This window comes from Sciurus carolinensis, chromosome 11 (assembly GCF_902686445.1).
Source record: "Sciurus carolinensis chromosome 11, mSciCar1.2, whole genome shotgun sequence".
Lineage (NCBI taxonomy): Eukaryota > Metazoa > Chordata > Mammalia > Rodentia > Sciuridae > Sciurus > Sciurus carolinensis.
This window is the reverse complement of record NC_062223.1, coordinates 7,170,479-7,179,733: the sequence shown is the minus strand read 5'-3', so window position 1 is coordinate 7,179,733 and position 9,255 is coordinate 7,170,479. Positions and strand designations below refer to the sequence as shown.

At 58.6% G+C, this 9,255-nt stretch overlaps 1 protein-coding gene across 4 annotated transcripts; it reads right to left on the bottom strand.

The window, feature by feature from the left end:
• Positions 1-1,975: 1,975 nt before the first annotated feature.
• Lto1 (LTO1 maturation factor of ABCE1) lies at positions 1,976-8,851 on the bottom strand. Of its 4 annotated transcripts, none has more exons than XM_047516629.1 (5): positions 8,727-8,851; positions 8,036-8,355; positions 7,003-7,073; positions 4,456-4,570; positions 1,976-4,166 (listed from the first exon to the last, which is right to left on the bottom strand). In XM_047516629.1, exons 2-5 carry the CDS (start codon positions 8,228-8,230, stop codon positions 4,098-4,100), a joined length of 450 nt encoding a protein of 149 aa, XP_047372585.1. In that variant the 5' UTR covers positions 8,231-8,355; positions 8,727-8,851; the 3' UTR covers positions 1,976-4,097. The 4 variants fall into 4 exon arrangements, with proteins under 4 accessions (XP_047372585.1, XP_047372587.1, XP_047372584.1 ...); XM_047516631.1 differs by having other exon boundaries at positions 1,978-4,166; positions 8,036-8,141; XM_047516628.1 differs by having other exon boundaries at positions 1,979-4,166; positions 4,456-4,573.
• Between the last annotated feature and the right edge of the window lie 404 nt (positions 8,852-9,255).

The following is a 9,255-nucleotide window of genomic DNA, read 5'->3' as shown; positions in this document are numbered from 1 at the left end:
CTACTGCAACCTCATCTTAACTTGCAGTAGCAGAATCGGCAAAGATCCTATTTCCAAATAAGGTCACAGTCACAGGTGCCAGGGCTAAGACTTCAGTGTTTCTTTTTGGAGGACATAATTCCACTGGCTGAGTTCTCAAAGGAGCAGGCTCAGCAAGGCCCCGGCTGTTTCTGGGGTGCACCAGCAGGGGAAGAGCAACGCCCAGGCACCCCTGTTGAGGGCATGCAGCCAGCCCCCTCCTGCCGGTCCCGCACACACGCAGGACGCTGGGACTCAGTCCAGCAGGGGCAGGACCCCAGCAAGGTGTGGCCCAGCGCAGAAGCCCCAACCCTCATGACCCAAGGCCAAACAGTCTGGTAAAGGGACCGGGGAGGCTCTGCCAGGGCACTGTTCCGGCCAATTTGGGACAGACAGCAAGGACCCTGCTGCCCACTGAGGAATTATCAGCCCTGAAAAATCACGGGAAGTTTAGGGCAAGGAGCAACTTCCCTTGGAAAGTGAGCTGAGAAGTCCCCACAGAACGACGTCACTGGGCCTGCAGGGCAGTCCCTCTCACCAGGGTGCCCGTGTCCTCTGACACACTGAGCCCAGCACCCATTTGCTCTGACGACTCCAAAGCTCAGTGTCCTCAGTTTCCTGAGTCACACGTTAGCGCTGGTTTCCTTGCTGAAGACCACTGCAGCCATCGGGAGGAGCCCAAGAGTGACGACAGTGCGTGACCCCAGGCGGCACTGGCGTTTCCAGGAGGGTGGACGAGAACTGTGACTGGAATATTAGTGTGACGGTCCTCCTCCCGGGCCTCCCGGCCTTAGCCCCCAGGCAGAGTGGAAGGCCACCCCAGCCTCGGGACTCCCAGGGGCCACGCACACCCCTAGAGGGGCTGCCCACGGGGACCGGGGCAGCTGAGGGCCCATTCAGCCGCTGCTTATCCTCCAGCAGCCAGCACAGGCCCCGTCCACAGATGCCCCAGTCCCTGCCTCAGACTCCGAGATACCAGACGGGCTGCGTAACAGCCTGAGCCTCGCCGGAAAACGGCCTCGGGATGAGTGAGCAGCAGACGGCTGGCCCCACGTGGCTCCTCCTGCGGCCTGAGGCCAGCCACTAACTGCCACCACTGGCAGACTGTGACCCGGCGAGGATGGGGGTGGCGGCCCCACTCAGCAACTTGAGGGAGGCAGAGAGCTGGCTACCATCGTCGTCCATCTCCTCCTCCTTGTCTTACCACTGGTGTTGAAGGACAGAATGCAAAACCTAGAGGAAGTAAAACGTGGCCTTGTTCCAGGACGGCTGAGTGGCTAGTAGCAGCCACCACCGTGATTCAGTGACCATGCGGAAACAGCTTTGGTGAAGGGATGACCTTGCTTATGCCCATTTGCTGACATCCTGCAACACCCAAATGAACTCACCTCTACTTTTACGAGAAATGGCTTTACTATTAGTTCCAAGTTAACAGTCTATCCCAGCAGCCAGGTGGGCTCCCATTAAGGCTGGACTTAAGTCCCCACAGAAGCGGCATGCCAAAGCCCTAACCCCGCTGCCTCCCAGCGTGACTGTATTTGGAGACAGGGTCTTTAAGAAGGCAATAAAGTTAAAATTAGGTCACCAGGGTAAAGCCTAATGTGCCTGACAGGTCCTAATAAGAGATCAGGCTGGGCCCAGTGAGGCACACCGGCAATCCCAGAGACTCTGGAGGCTGAGGCAGGAGGATCGCAAGTTCAAGACCAGCCTCCGCAACTTGGTGAGGCCATCGCAAAATAAAAATTTTTAAAGGGCAGGCAATGAGGCTCAGTGATGGAGCACTTGCCTAGCATGTGTGAAATTGGAATGTAGACCCAGGACAACCAGTGAGGACTGGGAGAAGATGCCATCCTCGAGAGTGGAGAAAGCTGATGGAGGACCAGCCCCGTGACACCCTCACCCACCCCTCTACCTCCAGGAGGCAGGCCACTGGACCTGTGCCTCTGACATGGCAGCCAGGAGACTGGCACACTGGTACAGAAACGCATGTGTGGCACAAAGCACACTGGGGTTCTGACAGGAAGGTGGGGGGCCGAGCCCCTGGAGACCCACCAGAAGGGATGACGTGGTGTCAGACCACCACCCAGAAACCTGGCCAGACAGGATGGGACAGCAGGCAGGAGGCTTGTCTGCAAGCAACAGAAACCCCCAAGCAGCCGTGGCCCACCGGGCCATGAGCAGCTCAGGTCAGGTCTGAAAGCAGGAGGCTCAGGGGCTGGTTGTACAGCAGCCCACTGGTGACACCAAGGTCCCAGGTTCCTTCCAGAGCCTCTGCATCTACAGCTGGCAGCACTGCCTGTGCTGGTCCTGGGGTCACATCCCAGAGACAGTGACTCCTTAGTGTCGTGACTCTTCCACCGGATGCCCAAACCTCAGCAACCAGGAGACGCAGCCACTGCTGACCCAGGTCCGGAGGCCCCACTGGGCACAGCAGGCGACTGTTAAGGAGGCTCTGTTTGCATGGCAATCTAGGTCTGTCTGGGAGACCAAGGCATCCTAGAAACTGGGCCCAGTGCTCCAGGAAGGCCAGGAGGGCACAGGTCAAGGTCAGTGAGCAGGTGTGGCTTCAGGTGAGGGAAGTGGGAGAGAAGTGGTGCCCTGCTGCGAACAGATGCAATGGGGGAGGGGGAAGAGGGCAAAGCGTGGGGGTTGGGGAAGCAGGAGGCTTGGTGGGAGGCTGAGGGGTGGGGGCATGTCGAGGGGGACCCTGCTGGCTGCAGGCAGGCGGCTGGCCAGGGCAGCAGGATGGGGACTGTGCTCACCCTGCCTGCCCTGTGTTTCAGGACACGGGAGGACACGCCTCCTCTGTAGCCAGACCCCAACGCCCCCACTGGGGGAACGCTGTGGCTCGAGGGGTGCTATCAACCGTCCCAGATACAATCTTACTTTAAAATAAGCTATTTATTCTTCCACTAAGAAAAATAACACATATTAAACAGGTAACTCAGAAAACACAGGCCCACCAAGGAGACAGCAGCCCAAAGGCTCGCCCACACCAGTGCCTGGAGGGAAGCGCTGCTGGTCCTCGAAGACGCTGGAAGACGCTGGAAGACGCTGGAAGGTGGCAGCCACGGGGACTTCCAGAGGCCTGCGCAGCTGCAGGAGGTCTGGGAGGACGGGCCTGCACCTGGTGCTTCAGCATTAACCCATCTGTCCCCACCTGGCGCGAGAGCCCTGCACGTTGCCACTTTCCCCTCATCTCTTCACTCACTGCTGACAGGCGCTCCAGAACAGGAGTGGGGACAGGAGGTGCATGATGAGCTGGGGACAACCAAACGCTAGCCACCTCGGGTGTCCACTCAGCCCAGCGCAGCAGCCCAGTGGCCAGTCTGCTTCAGAACATTTCCCCCAACCACTCTTAATGCTGCGAAGTCCACCCCCCACTTGGGACACATCTGTGCCCCTCAGGATCCGGCTGGCCTCTCTTCCTCAGCCAGGTGTCCAGGCAAACTGAACCTGGTGGAGCCTTGGAGCCCCACGGGGCCCAGCACCGCAGAGACAGAGGACAGGGCCCCCAGGTGATCGGGGGCCACCCTGCACACTCCAAGGAGGCACTTCGTGAGCTGCATGACTGGCTAGATGGAGGTCCTAGCCCTGCTGCTGGGGCCCTCAGACTAGACAACTCCTGGGCTCTCGGTCTCCTCATCTGTGACCTACTGAGGAGATGAGCCAAGTCAGGTCACACAGGGCCTGCAGCACCAAGTCTCAAGTGGAAATACCGCCCTCACTTCCCACTAACCTGTTTCAGGTCGACCACATCCCTCCTTCTTAAGGACACGTTCCTGAGTCCACGCCTGGGGGTGATCCTACCCAGGGCTACAGCCAGTCCAGGACCAGCCAGGCCCGTGCTGCTGGAGGCCAGCAGAGCACCCCATGCCAGAGCAGCAGGGGGCAGCCTCGCTCACGCAGTACAGGGGACAGGGCACCAGTGACCCAGGCCGAAAAATTCACGGGGCAGGAGGCCAAACCAGGACCCCCACTTCCAGAACAACCAATACCCTATCAGTTTCGCCTTTAATCACATTCTTAGTATGGAAACATCTGTCCCTTGAAGTTTTATCCGCATGTGTCTGTCATCTTCAAAATGAAAGTCCAGAGCCTTCTGCGCTCATTTTGAAGTCAGGCTGAACGTTTAGTAATGAACACAGCTGAACACACGAAAGAAAAAGACAGCGTTTTAAAATCTCATGCATTTCTGCTCATGAGTGAGAAGAGAACCCCCACCCTGGCTGCTGCTTTTCCTGTCCCCACCAGCAACCCTAAGGTCCATCCTTACGCCTGCCCCAGATGTCCTCGGCTACCCAGAATGGGAACACAGAGACGATGTGCCTCTGGGACCGCTCACATGGCACACGGGTGCGCGCAACCGTGACCACTGTCAAGTGGACCCCCAGGGCCCGTGGCAGCGCCACTACAGAAAGGCACGCAGGGACAGACCTGCTTAAACTTCCCTCTGATCCTCTCTAAGTCCTCGTGGAGTCTGTCGTAAGCAGGGTCGTCATAGGGGAACTTTTGGATCATTCCGATCAGGGCCTCCAAGACCTTCATCTTCCTGCTGAAAGCACAGAAGCAGACGTCAGGCCCTCAGACACCAAGGCCAACGTGCGGTGGCCGCACCGCCACCTGCTCAGAAGCAGCAGGCCTGCCGAGTCCAGCCTCAGGGTAGAAGATGGAATTTCTCAAAACAACGATCACGCCTGCTTACCTGGCAACAGGTTTCGCCCACACCCAGCACGACAGCAGAGTCCACCTTGAAGGTGTGCCTGCATCTCTGCACAGAGCTAAGTGACCCACGCAACCTCACCCGCCTCACCAGCTCCTCAGCACAGGCCAGAGGAAGGCAGAATGAGGGGGAACGTGCTCCTGGACACCGAGGCACTCATATCTCTCAACCTCACTGTCCTGTCTGCCAAACGGGGACGGGGACAGCAGCTCACGGGTTACGAGGACTAGATCTTCCCTGTGACGTGGGGGCAGAGGAAGTGCATGGTCATGTGAGTGTCTCCTGCTTCCTTGGACCCTGGGACCAGGGATCCCCTGGGGCAGCTTAAAGACCACTCAAACGTGCACATCCAGGTGGGGCCCAGAGCCTGCCAAGGGACAGCGACTTTGAGAATAACCCTGCCTGAGACCACACCTGTCCCAAGGACAAGAGCATGCTGGACAGTGAGTGATGGCAATTCGGAGCAGTCCAGGCCCTGTGCACTGGCTGAGAGCTGGTGTTTACAGAAGCACAGATGAGCACATTCGCCAAGGGCAAGTCGGCTTCCAAGGACCACCTCGCCTGGAGAACGCAAAGCCATGAAAGTTCATGCGAGTCTGTTAAGCACCTGGCTTCCAGGGGACCAGAGGCAGAACGCCAAAATGGGGGTAAGGGGACATCTGACTTGATGGGGAGAATCCCACCCATGTCCCCTCCGCAGGCAGTGACCCCTTCCCTGCTCAGGGGAGCACCTGCAGACACACCAGCGGGCACCGTAGGCAGGCACACATCCAACAAGTGACACATGTGAAGGGTGCTGCAGCCCTGCCAGCACCGCTGTGGCAGGTGTTGCCGGCGACTTGGAAGGAGTGACCGAGCTCCAACGCCTGGACCGAGGGCCGCCTCTCCGCACCTCCTAGGCCCTGCCCTTCACATGGGCCACACACACAAGCTGCTTTCCTTTGACGTCCTCACAGCAGAACTCCACCTGGTCATCAGCCCTTTACCACCTAGAAGCCACACTGCCACCGCCCAGTGGCAGAGCGCTGGCTCGGTGCACACAAGGCCCTGGGTCCATCCTCAGCACCAGGAAGAAGAGAGGGAACACTCGCCTGCCTGTGAAACCCAGCGCCACAGGGGCCAAGGCTCTGTGCAGGCTGCCACAAGCTGGCAGGGCCCTGGCAGCCGGGCATCAACGCAGCAGCTCCCCCTCTGCGGGCAGACTGGGCGAGCTGCTCTACGAGTCAGGAAACCCAGACTGTAAAAGTGGCTGGGGAACTCAGGTGGACGCCCTCCCTCTCCTAATCCTCTGGGGACCTGCGTGGAGAACAGAGCTCAGCTCTGGACGCCACCTGGTGGCAACACAGGCTGCCAACAAGGATTCCACCTGATCCTCAGCTGCCCTGTGGCTAGGGAGTGCCCTCAGCTAACCTAGGCCTTTGTGCATCTCCCACTTGCTCAGACAGCAGAGCAGCCAAGGGACAGGGACAAGTCAGACGCAGGCAACCCCAGGACCACTCAGGCACAGCACCTTTGTTCTGAATTTTGAATATGGGTATAGCCTGGGCTTTAAAAATTCAAAATATTTCAAATGAAAGGACAAGCTGCATGGACAGGGAGCCACCTTCCCTGCCCCACCTGCCATCCCCCCATGCTAGGACCAGGAGAGTAGGTGTCAGAATGATGCAGAGTTCAGGCCCCTGAGAGTGACATGCCTTTCACTGAAGGGCTGTTTCCAGCCTGAGAACGAGGACAGACAGGCTCAGGAGGGGCTCAGGCAAGCAGAATGCACTAAAATAGGCTCACAAGGGCTGAACCGATTCAAATAACACTAACAGCACCTCCTGGTACCAGAAACAAGTCAAACACACTCAAGTGCACTTTGGATGGCTGCATTAAAAACTACAGACAATGGAGTCAGCAATTCTGAGCCCTAGCCACACTGAGTGGACTGTGGTCTGTTCATCAGAAGCTCAGGACTGAGAGGTACAAATTTTAACGTCACTTTACTGTCCTGGTGTCCACAAGCACTTGATGCTCTAGTGACTCCAGAGGAATGGCAGGGGAACTCTTTAGAGAAGTAAAAAGAACCAGCGTTTATCAAATGACTAAGGTGTGCCCAGCATTTTCTGTTTATCTCCTTTAAATCTCCTAATAGCACTCAAGTTTGACATTATTATTTTCTCCACCTGACACATGAGGAAATGGAAAACAAATGCCCAAGGTCACTGCTGGTGTATTGTGAACCTACAACCCTGAGAAAGGAGGATGCTCACACTCACCTGTCTCTCTCGCTGGCATCACTGTGCAGGAGATGCTTCCAGGCAAAAGCAAAGCCTTGATAGCACCCGATCTGCAAGTTAAGAAGATTGTGGAGAGTGAAATTAATAAGACCTGGCTATACCGTACCTAATTACTGAGTTCTTACAAAAAGGCGGGGTGGAGGGCGGCTGGGCTTCCTCCAGTGTTCTGGGAGGACCTGTTGAGCATGGGGCAGTGGCGGTTAGCGACTAGTCAGGGGGGCAGCCAGCCCTCAAGACAGTTTCAATGACGCTCCTCCCCTGTGCTCACACCCTGACTACCACAGTGACCTGTACAACCACAGAACCCAGAGGCAAGGACAGGGCATGACTTCTGAGGCTAGGCACAGAGACGGGGCGCTTCTGCCTTGCTTTCTTGGACCACTTGCCCTTCAGTGCCATGAGGACACCTGAGCGGCTCTGTGAAGAAGTCCATGCCCAGTGTCATGTGAGTGTGCCACCTTAGGGGTGGGTCCTCCAGCCCTAGCCAAGCCTTCAGATGAGACTGCGGCCCTGGCTGATATCCTGAGCATAGCCTTACAAGACCCCAACTGCTGGTGACTTCCTGACCCTCAGCAAGAGGTACCAGGTACCATCCTGACTGCCTCACCTCAGACTCTGCCACTTAGGGCTAGTTACCTATATGGGGACAACCTAGGGCAGAGGGCAAGCAGAGAAGAAAGAATGAGGACTCTATGGCATTTCAACTTACACACAGGTGCTCACTCTGGGTCTGGGTGAGGATCCAGCTGGCCAACGAGAGCACCCTGCCTCCAATGCAAGTGGACACAACCAAAGACTTTTCTCATCATCCAGCCACATAATTTAACTATCTCCATACAGCAACATGCTCCATCAGTCTGTCCCAAGACTGCGTGCCTGCCAGCATCCTGTCTGACCCATTAACACCCTCTTCATGTGGAGGCTTGGTGTCCTGGTTCAACCACACTGAGCATCAGAGTACATTACAAACTGCAGTGGGAAAGGATTCATTTGAGCAGAAGCTCCCACTTACCTCAGATCCAATCTTGGCTCCGTGCAACGCCCCGTGCTGTCTTCCTTCAATTCGACCCAAACAGCTGCCTTCTTTGTAGCCTTCCTGATATCCTTCCCCATGGAATCTGACGGGGAGGAGGCACACGTCAGCAAATAAACGGGGAAGGGTGCGCCTTCTGGAGCACGTTCCTCTCCTGTGCCCTCCGCACCCCATGAAGACGACGCAGGGCGAGGCAGAAAGCCCTAAGACCCGAGTCAAGAGAGTTTCGGCGCCAGCTCTGGCACTTCCTGATGGCTCCTCCGGCAAGTCTCTCGCTCTGGACGCTCAGCTCTCTTCACCTACGAATGCGGAGGCTAAACTAGTGACTGCCCAGAGACCCCGGCGAAGCTGCGGGCGCGAACGCGAGCCTCATCGGTGGACGGGTCTGGAGCGAGCCCGGGAACCCACTTTCCCTCTCCTCGCTGACGCCTGCGGCAGGGCAGGGGCCGGCCTGCTGCCCCTACCAGCGACACTAACTCCCGAACTCGGAATCCACGACTCTGTGTCACGTCCCGGGAGAACAGGGGGCAGCGCCGCCTAATCCCCGGGAGCAGCTGGGGGCAGGCGGCCGGCGAGGGCGCTCGGCCGGGTCCCCTCGCGGCCACACCCGCGTCCCGGGCTCTGCAGAATGCGGCGGCCCTCGGCCGCCCGGGCCCGCCGCGCCACCCACCTCTCGTCCGCCATCACGATGGCGTCGAACATGTCCTGCCTTCCGGCCATCGCCCCTCGCCTTCTGCCTCCCGGCGCCGCGAGGCTCAGGCACACACGCGCCGCTTCCGAAAACGCCAAACCCACTTCCGGGGACGGGCGCGCGGAGCAGGCTGGGTAGGGACGGCACCCGAGAGGGTCCAAAAGAGTTCAGAGGCCCGCGCGGCGCGCAGGGGCTGGGGCGAGGCGGGGCGAGGCGGGGCGAGGCGGGGCGAGGCGGGACCAGGCTCCGCCTGCCGCCCCTTCGCCCCCCCGTAGCTCCGCAGTGGGCCGGTCCATCCCCGCCGGAAGCGTCCACTTGGCCGCGCGCGCGGGGGGAGCCCGACCCCGTCTGCATTGTTTAAAAAACCGAGCAGATGAGACCGAGTTGGTCAGCGTGGCTCGGAGAGACACGGGAGTCGTCGCAGAACCGACTCCCCAGGCGGCCCGGGCCCGGAGGCCCTGCTCAGGGGACTTGGGGGAGGTCAAGGCAGGCGACCGGGGTGGCGGAC

Bases quoted from the DNA above. Each gene is read 5' to 3' on its own strand.
- Lto1 (XM_047516628.1), bottom strand. From the start codon at position 8,230: ATGGGGTGCGGAGGGCACAGGAGAGGAACGTGCTCCAGAAGGCGCACC. The intron at 4,574-7,002 runs GTGAGTGTGAGC...CTGTGCTTTCAG, and splicing joins GATGCCAGCGAGAGAGACAG to CAGGAAGATGAAGGTCTTGG. The intron at 4,167-4,455 runs GTCTGTCCCTGC...TCGTGTGTTCAG, and splicing joins TCAGAGGGAAGTTTAAGCAG to CTGTGTTCATTACTAAACGT.